The sequence below is a fragment of the Gymnoscopelus microlampas genome (genome assembly GCF_963454915.1).
Source record: "Gymnoscopelus microlampas genome assembly, chromosome: 20".
Classification (NCBI taxonomy): domain Eukaryota; kingdom Metazoa; phylum Chordata; class Actinopteri; order Myctophiformes; family Myctophidae; genus Gymnoscopelus; species Gymnoscopelus microlampas.
In genome coordinates, this window is record NC_139957.1 from 31,214,097 (window position 1) to 31,229,307 (window position 15,211).

General features: G+C 40.6%; 2 protein-coding genes across 2 annotated transcripts; one reads left to right on the top strand and one right to left on the bottom strand.

Annotated features, from left to right (window-relative positions):
- Window positions 1-917: 917 nt before the first annotated feature.
- vcpkmt (valosin containing protein lysine (K) methyltransferase) lies at window positions 918-5,977 on the bottom strand. Its single transcript, XM_084045112.1, has 6 exons — window positions 5,921-5,977; window positions 5,284-5,503; window positions 3,875-3,988; window positions 2,740-2,812; window positions 2,470-2,589; window positions 918-2,343 (listed from the first exon to the last, which is right to left on the bottom strand). The coding sequence occupies exons 1-6, from the start codon at window positions 5,958-5,960 to the stop codon at window positions 2,239-2,241; spliced, it is 672 nt and encodes a 223-aa protein (XP_083901238.1). The 5' UTR covers window positions 5,961-5,977; the 3' UTR covers window positions 918-2,238.
- Window positions 5,978-8,051: 2,074 nt separating this feature from the next.
- On the top strand, window positions 8,052-15,121 carry msh4 (mutS homolog 4). The gene is made up of 18 exons (XM_084044958.1): window positions 8,052-8,138; window positions 8,284-8,394; window positions 8,485-8,600; window positions 9,136-9,309; window positions 9,412-9,584; window positions 9,691-9,758; window positions 10,145-10,219; window positions 10,392-10,456; window positions 10,567-10,736; window positions 10,842-10,978; window positions 11,206-11,309; window positions 11,545-11,669; window positions 12,357-12,557; window positions 12,787-12,905; window positions 13,007-13,135; window positions 13,340-13,514; window positions 13,606-13,694; window positions 14,618-15,121. The coding sequence occupies exons 1-18, from the start codon at window positions 8,067-8,069 to the stop codon at window positions 14,825-14,827; spliced, it is 2,313 nt and encodes a 770-aa protein (XP_083901084.1). The 5' UTR covers window positions 8,052-8,066; the 3' UTR covers window positions 14,828-15,121.
- The last annotated feature ends 90 nt before the right edge of the window (window positions 15,122-15,211 follow it).

Consider the following 15,211-nt stretch of genomic DNA (forward strand, 5'->3'; position numbering starts at 1 on the left):
AAAAAGGATGAGGAGCAGATAGTGGGTGCTAATCCTAGAGGCCAGAAACAGGAGATGATATGCCATCATCCATTCCAATCTACTTGGTAATTGTGTAACAGCCTAAATCAGCAATGTGTTGCATGTCTATTTATGCACTATTACTGTAGAATAAAGCCTAATTTATACTTTCTTGCATGACAGTGTCGCTCGCCAAAAATAACGACACAACAAAACACTGTCGCGAGATGAAGTATAAATTAAGCTTCAGGACAGTACACATGACAAGAGCATAGTTAGTTTAATGTTCATTGTTCCATGCAGTTCATTGGTGTGTAAGCACTCGTCTTTCACACATGCTGAACAAACAACTCACTGTGCTTTGCATGCGTGAGAAAATGGCATGCCCTCATAAGACTAATGTGAAAGCCAAGCTCCAACTGCATTCCCCCAGGACGCCAGTGTTCAGTCTCCCCAAGACACCAGTGTTCACAGTCTCTCCCAGGCAGGACACCAGTGTTTACGGTCTCTCTTGTTTGTGTCCTTTCTTGCTTACAGCTCTAATAAGTCTGTTGAAGTGTTCTAATAAAAGGTAATAGAGATAAACATTGACAGCATTTATACACATATATACATACATATCGTCGCTGTCAGGCATACATTCCTTAAATCTCCTTATTTGAACTGTTTTTTCGTAAATGAATGCCCTACTTGATCATACTACAGTGTCACACAAAAGTATCACAAGTAGCAGATGCGAAGTGACGTGTTTGGAGCTTGTAGATCTGCTACTTTTGCTGTTTTTGAATTGGAATCCTGAAAAGTAACAGTTTTGGACATGAGGTTTCCACCTGACAGAGACGATATACATAAAAGGATATGACCATGTGCAGAACATGCAACACTTATACCTTAACCAAATGTAGAACACATGAACATTTTAAATATAAAAAATACATTTATTAGGATCTAGGGCCACAATAATCGTTACATTTGATATTTCGTAATACAAAATCACATACATATCACATATATATATATATACATACATACACATATACAGTATATATACACATATATAGTATAGTGTAATAAATATTCTCATGGCTATCCTTATAAACCTGCCCTGTCATTTTCACATCTACTTGGCCTTTTGAGAGCACCCGTTTTTAGGTTGCTTGACTCAATATTTAGATATTTTATATTAATTAAATAAAATGTACCCCCCATTCTTATAAACCCATTTAACTTAAAATTCCACATTGGACAACACACATCACCGCTTCTCATGACTGACATTGTCCTTATAATGAATGTTGTTTCGATTAGTTATTTCATCATGTTAATACTTAATGCTGCTTTGTTGCTTTCCTTTACAAATGTAGGAAGTAGACCAAGGCCAGACTGGGATCAATTTGCTTTGCAGGTTGCTGATCCAGTATTATTCTAGAGCAGACGTTACGTGCATGCACACGTAAGTGTGTACACATTTTACACGATACAGTGGGTGGCCTCTAGACCGGATCAGACCAGTTAAATCGGGATAGAAACCTGTGGAAAGCCTGGTGGCTGGCTGGTTAGACCTTTGACATTTTAGTGTTGAACTCTTATAAGTGTACCTGCAGAAAATAACATTGATTTTGTTTATAATCATGGAATTATCGATTTGAGCAGGAATACATAGAATAGCTGGCTAATTTGCAGGCTGGTTGTCAGGATCAGGCTGAGATCACTATCTGAAAAAGTAGGACCAATGACAAAATGAAAAGACTGACACATTCATTAGGAAAATATCATGGCATGAGAAGCAGGGAAGTGTGTTTACTTTGCAATGTGTCTAACGTGGAGTTGAATGGGCTTATATAGGATGGGTGAGTTTGATAGAAATTCAAATATCTAAATATTTAATCAAGCAAGTTGTCTGGGTAAACGTGAAAATGACCCCGGAAATGTTTTTGTGAAATTCCCCTTTATAGTCTTACGCTGAATTCCCACCAGCAGCGTCTCATCCTTGTTTACAATACTAAATGTGTCTGAGGTTATAAGTGACAGCCTGTCACTGTGTGTCAAGGTGTGTGTCTGCTACCAAGGTGAAAGAACAGACTGCATGGAAGTAGCACATTTAGCCGTCTCTGTGTGACTCCTGATCCTATGGGACAAGCATTCTCAGAACGTTCCAGCGTCATGAGACTGCTGGTGTGAATTCAGCATTACGATTCTCTCCATCACCCTTGTTCTAACAATTTGTAACACACAAACTCAAACTTTGCGCTGGAAGTGAAGAATTCGAATGTCAGCACTGTTAAAATCAGGGTCTTGCTTGTCCAAAGGAACCTCCTCACATGTGAAGTCCTGTTGAAGCAACTGAAAGCATAACAAAGAAGTACAGTTGGTCATTGAGAGAAAGAGCACTGATGTTCCACAATGCATGACAGTTCAGCTTCTTACAATTTGTTTACCATTAGTTATTAACTGAAGTGCAGTGCTCACCTCAAAGAAACGTCTTTCCACTTTCGGGTTAACGCCTACAGTGCGTTGCTCATAGCAGCAAATGATGCAAGTCTCTGATCCAGCCAGGTGCTTCAATGTTTCAACCAGTGGTACAACAGACTATAGGGAAATACGTGATTAGCCATTAGAGATTATTGTAATTGCTTGTATTCATTCAGCCTGATACCCAATCAGTACAACGCTACATCGGGCTAAGATGATGTGTAAACGTGGAAAGGCCATTTTAAACACATTCAAATAATACAATACCTGTTCATAGTAGATGCAGTCTGCCATTAGGACATAATGTGGATGTGTAAGGAATTCAGACACCTCTTCACCCCTTTAAAATATACAAATTAAGAGTTAAGTTAACCACTTAAACCCTATATACTTAGTTGGCCGGAGTCCCCCAGGGGTCTATACTAGGCCCCATCCTTTTTTTCTTATTCTACACTAAATATCTTCACTGAAAATAGTGGTTCAATTTACAACTATAAGTAAACACTTCTTTGATCCCAGTGGGGAAAGTTCGTCCTCTGCATTTAACCCAAGGTCAGCCACAATAAGTCAGCTCTAGCTCTAAGGCCACCTTGGTCAAGAACAGTCCAAGAGGTGCACGCTCCTCCACAAACAGGTCTTCGTCAGTACACCTGACGAAGGCCGCAGAGGCCAAAACGTTGTGTTTACTGCTTAATAAATAAATATTTCTGGGAGCATTAAGACGGTGTGCAGACCTTCTCCTTTTCTACACCTTGGTCAAGGACTTGGCAGGAGTGTTTCCTCAAAGCTACAATGAATGCATGTTTGATGACCATTGTTCTCTATCCCATTAGAGAAACGCAATTGCAACGATGTCCGAACTACCATAAAGATGCCAGCGCATCAAGCAGGGATCGACATTATGAATGGCTTGCAACCCTTGTCGAATTACGAACAGATTAGGAGCTAAAAATGTTCGAAGATTTGCTGCTCCATTCACTTCAATGTTAAAATTCAAACGGACAAACAATTCACTTTGTTTTTTGGTTTAAAACTACTGGTTTTGAGCTATATTGAAACATCAAACAACACATGTCAACAAGGTCAAAATGACCTCGTTGACATTTGTGAAACCACACCTGAATCTCATCTGTGATTAGAAACCATCTGGGGATCAATCATACTGGAGGAAAAAAATCTGTGGCTACGCGAACAGGTACCAAAATCATGGCAAAACCCTGGCAGAGGCTACAGACTGTTCTGAAAAAACTCTGGCAGGCAGAGAGTTAAACACTGGCCAGAAATGTCTTTTAGTGTTGTAAATTTTGTATTCACACATTTCTGGTGATGGGCTTGAAGTGCAATATATTGATAATTAACCATAACTAATATAACAGGAAAAAGTATTAATTGAGTTACAAACCATTTCAGTACCTTGGCAGTTATGGACCCACTGCTGATAAGTGCTTTGTTTTCTTGGATATTCACTTTCAGGAGGGCCTGCAACTCCTCCAGGTCTGTTACAGTAACTTGAGCTCTGAGTGGTAAGAATTTAGAATTCAGGCTTTAGCAGGTGCTCTTTATCCAGAGCGACTTATAGTAAGCAAGGTAAACACATACATAAAATGCATTGCATACAGACAGTAGTGCCTCAGTAATATAGGATCAAAAGTAAACCAAGAACATAGAATCAGTCTAAACTCTAAACAGTATAATATATCTTAAAGTAATCTCTGTGCATTACCACTATAGAAATATAGATGCAAGGTCAACAAATGAACCTGGCATCTGTCTAAATAACATGCTATCTTAATTACATTTTAACCTGCATAAGACTGCATGGTTGTCAAACATATATGGTAAACGTTTGACAACAATTAAATAAATAAAAAAATTGGCATGACATGCACTGTCAATGGGTCTTTTGAAATGCACATTTCAAAACACCCACACTGCAGAATAACTTGCTGGCAAGTTGCTGTATTATTAGAAAACTCACCATCGTGCTTAGAGCTAATGTTTGCATACATACAGGACAGTGCTAGCTGTAGTTTACAACCCTCGTAGACGTATTTACGATTCTGACGTCTTCAATCTACGAGAGTTGTAGGGTGCACGTCCCATGCAGGGGAGCACTTTCTGCACTTTACCCCGCGACACTCCAAACATGTTCAAATTGAAAATAAAAGGTGCTTACCGCAAAGCCCCAAATGTTAACGACCTTCGCGGGGTAGTAGTGATCCCCGTCGAGGTATATCTTTCAATAAAGAAGTCTTTTAATCCAGCTTGTGTCGGAATCTTCACTGTTCTTCTTTTGTTTTAAATGAGTTTGAACTGCGCATGAGCGATTTGGCGGTCGGGAGGTGTATTGCGAACTGCTTCTTCTTTTGTTTAAAATGAGTTTGAACTGCGCATTAGCGATTTGGCGGTCGGGAGGTGTATTGATACATTGTGTTTTCAATGCGCAATACACCTCCCGACCGCCAAATCGCTAATGCGCAGTTCAAACTCATTTAAAACAAAAGAAGAACAGTGAAGATTCCGACACAAGCTGGATTAAAAGACTTCTTTATTGAAAGATATACCTCGACGGGGATCACTACTACCCCGCGAAGGTCGTTAACATTTGGGGCTTTGCGGTAAGCACCTTTTATTTTCAATTTGAACATGTTTGGAGTGTCGCGGGGTAAAGTGCAGAAAGTGCTCCCCTGCATGGGACGTGCACCCTACAACTCTCGTAGATTGAAGACGTCAGAATCGTAAATACGTCTACGAGGGTTGTAAACTACAGCTAGGACAGTGCCATCAGAAACTGACTGCAGAGATTCTCACCCCAGTGCTGCTGCCATCAGACCAACAACTCCTGTTCCAGCTCCCAACTCAACAACGTCTTTGTCAGCCCATGTGTTTACGCCTGAGGCAGGATCATAAAATGGTTTCGTTTCCAAGTATTTTGCAAGCACGATCGCTGCATCCCAGACCACAAAGCCGACGTCTCCTTTGTAGCACTGATTCACTTTAAAAATACATCCGTCGTTTTTCTCAATTTCTCTTACAAAGCATAGAGGTATAATATAACTAGAGGGAGGATTGCCCCGCCCCCAGCTATCATTTCAATGAATGTGCTCACTGGCGTTTTGAAGCACCCGGAAGCCTGCCGGAAGTAGAATTATTGAGACGGTTTTGGGTTGGCGTAAAGTTATGAGCATGCGCACTAGTGTCATTTTTGCGTTCTACGGCAGCCCGTGTGTCAAGGATTGAACGCGAGATATTTATGAAATTCACTGGAGATGCCTATGTATATGTAAATGCATATGTATTTATGTATAATATGTTTACATATTTATATCTCTATATATAAATATATATCAGTATGTTTTGCTCGCGCATGTATTTCTCCCCGCCTGCAGTTCCAGCTTTGGCCACTGGGGTGGCAGCTTCAAGATTTCTCAGCGGCTCTGGGGGCTTGTTACAAAGTAGTCGCTGCCTTCCTCTGTGTCCGCCGCCATATTGATTGTTGTCTCATGAGGAGCTTCTTCTTCTTCTTCTTTCGCGTTTATCGGCGGTTGGCAAACCGACAAAGGTGCATTACCGACACCAACTGGATTGGAGTGTGGACCCATTGTGTTGGCGTCACATTGTTATTGTTCCCCACAACCACATAATGCGAATCAATTAGTTTATTATCGCTAGTCGCAATACGAGTTGGAATAAAAGATGTAAATACCAAACGATTATTATACAAAAAGAAACGAAACGATTATACCAATTCAAACCAATTTTAAACTAGGGGAATTATTTTGGAGGTGCACGGCACCGGTGGTTCCGGTTGGTAGTTCCGGCCACCTGATGACGTAACGTAAAGTTACCTCTTTTCCGGTTTTCCCTCCGATTAGGTTTTATATGATGTTTTATATGACATTTTTGCATAGGCCTACATATGAGATAAAAAAAAAAACGTTTCCCTGCTGCTATTGGCCTGTTAAACACCTGTGTATTAGCTTATTTATTGTTTTTGTGTTTATTCTTGATGATAATTGTTACTGCTGCTGCTTAAAGACAATAAAGTTACCTGGTGTTGACCTTGACATCTAGCACCACTACATCTCTGAGCAGGAGCCAGGAGGAGTCAGAGCCTCGTGCAAAGACAGCTCTGACTGAGAGAGCAGGGGCAATGTCAATAGTTCACACAGGCTGACGTTTTGTTTTTGTATATCACCCAATGCTGTTTATTTGCTAGAGCTGCTTCCAGAACATAATTTCATTCATTTAATAACTACAATTTCAATGGCACTGGCCTACGACGATTAAGGAAATGTAGATAATCACGCGGCTAGGCCTTTGCTAGCATCAGCAAGCAACAAGCGACGTTGTTCTGGAACTTCTGGTTTACGCGGGAAGACTTTATCTGTTTGGCAGAACCTTTGTACTGTATTTTATTGACCCGGTTGGGTTCGGTTCGCTCGTTTGAAGATTTATAAAATGTTCCCTACTCGAAGTAGTACAGAGGAGGTGACTACAGGCGGTGACTCATCGTTAGAGTCTTATGACTCTTTCCAAAGCTTTGTGTCGCCTGTACAAACGGCACCGGTTAACACCACTGCACCACAATCCTCCACTTCATCTCTTCATAGTTCAGAGGATGGTCCCACTGCCATTACCAGCTCCAACCATGTCACGCCAAGAGGCTCTAACCAAATGGCTTCAGGTAGGCCTACAGTGCTACACGAATTCAATTACTATTTGTTTAGCTTGATGGACCTCACAATTACACTGGGGTAAAACACATGTATTGCTCAAGTATCTATTTGTCTATCTACCTGCCTGCCTGCTGTCCATCCATCCGTGGTGTGTGTGTGTGTGTGTGTGTGTGTGTGTGTGTGTGTGTGTGTGTGTGTGTCTGTCTCTCTTCATGTATGTATCTAAAAAATAAAAATAAAAATAGAGTGAAATGTACAGACTATAGGCTATTAGGACAACATGATCTATGATCTATCCATGTGAGAAAACTGATTTTAATTGTGAACATTGCCAACATTAGTCTATCGGTTTTAAAATCACAGAAAATATCTAGTCTCATATCACACAAATGTGATATTATTGACATATTGCCCGGCTCCACATTCTATCCCACAGACTGATGGGGTGATCTGCCTTGGACCTCTGACTCTGCTCTATACTTGATGATGTCTATGCGCGCTCTCTCTCTCTCTCTCTCTCTCTCTCTCTCTCTCTCTCTCTCTCTCTCTCTCTCTCTCTCTCTCTGACATAGGTCAATTCAACCATAGGTTCAGACCGGACTGCTGGACCACCACTTCGACAGTCCCTCCAACTACTACTGGTAGCTCCTCCTTCCGCAGCCATGGAGGAACCCCAAGATACAGGAAGACGCCCGGTTCTGCAGGCACACACTTTCCACGAACACCACTGACCGAACGTATTGGTGATATAAGCATTGACACATTTTGTGTTAACTGTGAAGAACGGCATGTGCATCATTTGTGATTCTTCCTTTTTTTATTCCTGCAGCAACAACAGGCTCTTCAACACCCGCTGGTGCCTCAGTGATAGTAGCAGTTGTCGAAGGGCGCGGATTAGCCAGAGGAGAAATCGGCATGGCCAGTATCAACTTGAAATGTCCGGAGCTTGTACTTTCTCAGTTTGCAGACACGGGCACTTATGTGAAGGTAATGTGCATCCCTAAATGACAGTCTTTTAATCATACATAACATTGTTGTTTACACTCTCAAAAGAGATGGTGGCAGAGAGTGCAGGGTATCTCAGTTCCTAGTCATCTTATACCGGTAAGTTAATCATCTTATACAATGGCAGGCTATCACCAAGCTTCATATCCTGGTGCCATTGGAAATACTGATGCCAGACACAGCCAGTGAGAAGGGGAAAGGGACCAAGCTGTTCAACCTCATCACAGAGAACTTCCAGGTACAAATACAACCGAGTGTAAAAAAAAATCTCCAAAACAAAGAAGCCTTCTACCTGTTGGACTGATCTTGTAACATTTTCTTATGATAGGGTGTAGCTTTTACTGCTATCCAAAGGAAATATTTCAATGAAAGGAATGGACTGGAGTATATTCAGCAGCTGTGTGCACCAGAATTTGCCACCGTGGCCATGGAAGTGCAAACTAAGTATGTGTGATTATCTTAAGAGAGACTGTAGTAATAGTCTCACAATCGCTTAAGTCATGGATAATTGAAATGAAATGTTTAATGGACCATACCAGTGTCAATACATTTGTCTTTCACATATCACACAGATTCATATTATACCATGTAAACATAGACAATTGCACTTATTTTTAGATTTCACATTTGTTTACATATTCTCTGAATATATATACCTCAATTATTCAGTCAATGTTGGCTAACATCATCTTTGCATAGTATAAGTATTTGAATTTAATTTATAAATCAATTTGGCTCCAGGTACTATTTTCAACGACACTTTTCAAATTAATCCATACTTATACCATACTGTTATTAATGGGATCCATTGCCTCCAATATATCAAACTGTATGCTTTTGAAAGTGGTTGGATGTAATGTAAATTATACTGTGAGTAATAGTGGTCTGGCATGTTTAGCCTTATTGACTGATATGATCCTTTCAGTAGGTGTATTGAAAATGTACATCCAAAATGTCATGATCTGATTGTTTTATTTAGGTACTACTGTCTGGCAGCTGCAGCTGCTCTGTTAAAATACTTAGAGTTCATCCAGAACTCTGTCTATGCTCCCAAGTCTCTCAAAGTGAGCTTTAAAGGGAGTGAACAGACTGCCATGATCGACTCAGCATCTGCCACTAATTTGGAGCTGGTGGTCAATAACAGGGACCACAGGTAAGTGGGCAAGCAAGGTGAAGACATTATTGGAAAGCTATGTTTATGTATTGCAGTAGCATAAAAATAGACAGTATTGTGTGTCTGTTTGTATATGTGCAGGAGTGAGCATACACTTTTAGGGGTGCTTAATTATACCAAAACTCCCGGTGGTGGTCGAAGGTTACGCTCCAATATTCTAGAGCCCCTGCTCGATGTGGATACCATTAATATCCGCTTGGACAGCATACAAGAGTTGCTGCAACACGAGGAGCTTTTCTTTGGTCTGAAGAATGGTAAAGTACTGCTAGAATGGATTAGTTGTGTTGCATTGTACATTCTACTAATTGGCAGTTGGACACAACATATGAATCTGTATGTTTTCTTCCCATCATTATCCAGCCATAGGTCATTTCCTTGATATAGACCAACTGCTTTCTGTCCTTGTCCAGATACCTAAGCAGGAAACGGTATGTACAGTACAGAGACTTGCAAAATGAATACGATCCTTATTAAGGGAGCTTGTTAGAATAAGAATAAGTTAACAGTTTAGATAACCAAAAATAAATCTTCTTACATTCAGGTGCTAAAATGTATTTTTTCTGTTACAACATCATTTCTATTCTTAAATAGTAAAGTCTAGTTTTCCTTATTTTCTTTATATCTCTATTCTTTTCCACTTTCTTAAAAACTGCAAACGATGGGAGCTTATACAACAGAAGAATTGAAGAATTTCACCGACTTTTCTTACATCTGTAAACCTGTCAAGTGATATAAGTTGAAGTCTGAGCTTTGGATGAATGAGATACTTTTAGCTCACCTGTCCAGGTAAAGTAATTAGACTTTTCATGTACAGGTTCAAGTTGCTGAAGCAAAGATTACACACATCATTCAGCTGAAGCACACACTGGATTTGGTGCCACCATTGAGGGTATATGTCTTATACCAATATTGTTTATATTTTATTATAACAACCATGAACAGAATAAAGTAGACTTTCTCCTTCCCAAAAATATAAGACAACACAACAAAGCATTAAGCTTCATGCTTGAGGTTTACACTTACTTTAGCGAGTCTTTTTAAACATTATGCTCTTTGAACAGACGGTGCTGAAAAACTGCAACACTGCTCTGCTTAAGGCGTACAACACCTCATTGGAAGACAACAGGTACTGTAGGTCCAAGTTAGTCCTCCTTTGAGAAGTTAATTGTGTACTGCAGTGAGATCATTAGAGGCTTATAAAAACGTAACCTGCTGGATCTGTACATCCATCATCAGATTTGATGTGATCTTAGAGCAGATCAAGACGGTGATTAATGACGACACCAGCTACATGAAGGGTAGCCTCAACATGCGCACACAGAAGTGTTACGCTGTGCGCCCCAACATCAATGAATTCCTTGACATTGCCCGGCGAGCTTACACTGAAATAGTGGATGACATTGCAGGTATTTGTGCTGGATAGTGCATATTTATCCTTCATTTACAAGGTTTGTGTAATACTAGATAACACCACAACCTACACAAATTATCATCAGTGGTGTGATCCACAGGGCTTGTAAACCAGATGGCAGAGAGGTATTGCTTACCGATGCGTACCAGCTTCAGCACTGCTCGAGGTTTCTTCATTCAGGTGAAGCTTGAGGGAGGAACCCTACCTGGTGGGAAACTCCCAACCGAGTTCATCAAGGTATGGAAAAAAACAAACTGATGAAGACATTAATCCTAGGAGCAGTTGATTAAAATAAAGTGCATTAACCTTACAGTATTTCAAATCTTATACTGTAATAAAACCTTCAGTGTTTCCCAGTTTAACTTTTTTATGATCCAGAAAAGAATTACAGAATGTACCTACTTTCTTTTGTATTTTATTTATTTATTTGTGTTTGTTTGTTATTTACGGTACTGGTCCTTTAGGTTACCAAGCACAAGAACAACTACAGTTTCACAACGGCAGACCTGATGAAAATGAACGACCGCTGTGACGAGGCCCTGAGGGAGATCTTTCACATGTCTTATGTGTGAGTAGTTATGATGCTAATGGCTCACAGACATACACAACAACATAATTGCATGTTGCTGCATTACAATGAATGCACTAGCAACATGAATGGAATGTGTTCTTCCACTCAATAACAGCAATTACAGTGTTTGGATTGATTTGATTTTCTTTCCAGCAGAGGGTGCTATTTATAAGGTATTGGGCTATTTTGTCTTATTTTGACCATCTCTAGACCCTAACTTGTCTCTCTATAGGGTGATATGTCAACTACTTACTACTGTCCATGAGCACATCCACTGCCTCTATAAGCTCTCTGATGCTGTATCCATGCTGGACATGTTGCAGTCCCTTGCTAATTCATGCACCATCTCAGACTATGGTAAGTCTAGAATTTATGCATTGTGTTTTATTTTTGGTTCCCAAGTCAGTCTTGCATTCATTTTAGTGTGGAAATGGCCAACCTGTTGTCTGAGGGAGTGATGTATGAATATAAATGAACAGCTAACCCTGTCATCCACTGCACATGTCATCCAGAGGCTGATATCCTTGCTGGCTGCGGTGCTTTTCATGTAGGTTGTGGTTAACACCAGTGCTCTCAGCCACATGGATGGTGAACACTGGCCCTCAGCTGTCTGAAAGCATCTCTCCATAGACATGTGCTGATCGCCCCCTCCACCTCAGCCAGCTTGTACTCAGATCACCCTTGTTACATAAGTGTGCACAGTATCTAACAAGACAAATCTCCCTGTCAACGGACCTACAGTAATTGACTGTTTCCTCTGCATACACCGCTTCCTGGAATCATTATTTTATTTTATTTTATTTAGATTTTTTCTCTTACTGTAATAAAGTAATTATAACTGTTGCAATACCATCTATAAGTAGTTAGTTAACTGTGGAATAGATGTGATAGCAGTGAGCATTAAACTACAGTTTATTTACATTCTTACATTATACATAATATATGCCATCTAAGTGATAAACTGTTATCAATCTTTTTTACAGTCTTATATATATCTTTTATATGTTATATAACATTTTTCATGGAAACATTTTCCTCCTGCAGTTCGTCCGGAGTTCACAGACACACTGGCCATCAAGCAGGGCCGTCACCCCATTCTGGAGCACATCGCTGGCCAACAGCCTGTGTCCAACAACAGCTATATCTCTGAGGGCAGCAACTTTGTCATTATCACTGGACCCAATATGAGTGGCAAGTCCACCTACCTCAAACAGGTGGCACTGTGCCAGATCATGGCTCAGATAGGTATGTTGAAAAAGCATTCCAGCCTCACATGGATTTAACCACTTAAGCCCTATTTTAGAAATAGCGAAAATAACTGATCCACAAGCTCACAATGCATCGCAGCGCGAGCTTGTAGAATAGGGGTGCCAGGTTGAAAGTGGTTAAAATACCCTAGTGGGTCACAGTAACATGATTTCATTTTCAGAGTCAATCACCGCATAAACTGTGATCTTCTGTATATTTTCCTCAGGCTCTTACGTGCCAGCAGAGTATGCCTCATTCCGTGTAGCCGATCAGATTTTCACCAGAATTGGGGTAGATGATGATTTTGAGACCAACTCTTCTACCTTCATGGTGGAAATGAAGGAGGTGTGTTTTGTTTCACACATGGGCTACTTATCACTAACTTATTTTATTATGTTTAAATAATTCACAAACATTTATATTTTTTGCATATTTGTATCCCAAAGGTCTCCTATATAATCCACAATGTGAGTGACAGGTCTCTAATCATCATAGATGAGTTGGGGCGTGGCACAAGCGCAGAGGAGGGTATCGGAATCTGCCATGCGGTTTGCGAGTTCCTCCTCGGCCTCAGGGTACAGTACTTGCGCAATGCATACTGTATGCCATACTCTCCTGTTCATCAAAAGATGATTTATGACATTCTATCTACTACACCTCTTTGGTCAACATTTGGATATAAGCAAACTATTTGAGTATGTGGTGTGTTATGGGCTACAGGGTATTCTATGGATGTAAGGAAGTCTTTAACGTGTGTGCTGTTTTCCTACCTTTCTCAGGCTTTCACATTGTTCGCCACGCACTACCTGGAGCTCTGCCAACTTGAGACACTTTATCCCAACGTTGAGAACCAGCACATGGAAGTTCAGCACACACGCTCCAGTGACACTGGCACTGAGAGTGTGGTCTATACATACTTGCTGAGTCGAGGATGCTCGGAGGAAAGAAATTATGGTATAAAGTGATGCAGACAGGCAGTTACTTACTACTACACTGTGGCAGTCAGTCACTGAAAGCAATTTGCCTCATTTGTTTCCCTTTTTAGGCTTGAAAGCAGCAGAGATGACTGCACTCCCTGCAAGCATTGTCGAAGAGGCAAAGGCAATTGCTTCTAAAGTCAGCCAGCAGCTATTGGTATGCATTTCCTAATGTGTCTATACTTTTTACATATTTTTTATCACGTTTACAGTTTGGGAATTTTGCTGATCCTCTTATGCAGAGTGTCTTACAGTGTGGTTTTAACAGCTTAACCATTTTAACCCCAGCGTCCCTATCCTAGGACGAACATTTGGCAATCTACAACACACTGTAAGCTTGTTTCAGGGGGAGATATTTAATGTATAGCAGGGGTCTTGAACGCCAAGGACCCCTTAGCTGAGAGAGAGATGAAGCAGGGACCCCCCACTACATATTGGATTAATGTTAAATGTGTGTTTTCAGACATTTAACCACTTAAAACCCTCAATACTTTGTAAACTTGACTTTTGGCTGTGTACTGTATGTGGTCTGCTCCTTTTCCCCTGTACACTAGCCTCTTTGCAGAAAATAGCATTAGCATAGCAATCTACAAGCTCAAAACGTGTCTGCAACGTGTTGTGAGCTTGTAGATCTAATCTTCCCCCCAGAATAGGGATGCTAGGGTTCAAGTGGTTAATGAAAAAATAAAGTCCCAATCACACAAAGATTTGGCAGCCCCCCAGCAGTATCTCTGAGGATCCCCTAGGGGTCCCGGACCCCCTGTTGAAGACCCCTGATGTAGAGTGAAAGCAGAAGGGGGCCTAGAATAGAACCATGGTGGACTCCAGTCAACTAGTATATATATATATATATATAGACAAAGTATATATATATATATATGGTTTAAGTGGTTAAACGCCTTGATCACTAACATTACAAGTAACCAATGAGCTACAGTGCTCTGACAGTTAGATGTAACACATATACCTGTGTCCCTGCCTAGAATGCCTAGACAGTGATATTTGTTGCCTGATATCTGAGAAGCACTTGAAAAGAGATTTATTTTATTTTATATATGATTTTTATCCTGTGTGCTCCAGGCAAAGCATCACAGTGATCCAGAAACCCAAAGGCAGAGGGCTGTGTACCACCTGGCCACTCGCCTCCTGCAGGCTGCCAGGAACTCCAGACTAGATCCTGACAGTCTGCGCATCTATCTGAAGGGCCTGAAGAAGCACTATGAGGCCGAAGTGCAGGCTATAGGACACCCTGAATCCATGCAGACGGAGACTGACCCAGGGAGGGACTGACTGACCCAGGGTGGGGAGGGGCAATCGAATAGCAATTAAAACACAGAAACTATAACTTTGTTCTTAAATATTTGATGTATCTTATTTTTATTGATACATTTTTCCAACACCAACATTAACCACACATAAATCAATACCCACCTCAACACACACGCACACGCACGCACACACACACACACACACACACACACACACACACACACACACACACACACACACACACCAGGGGAGAACGATAGAAATGTAAAATAGATAAATGAACAAACCAAAAACATTAACTATTTAATGCAGATATTTGTGGGTTGCTTATTTAACAATAAACGTGTTATTTTGTGACTATAATTTGTTTTTAAAGCATGATGTATTGATGTACTTTATTTAGTA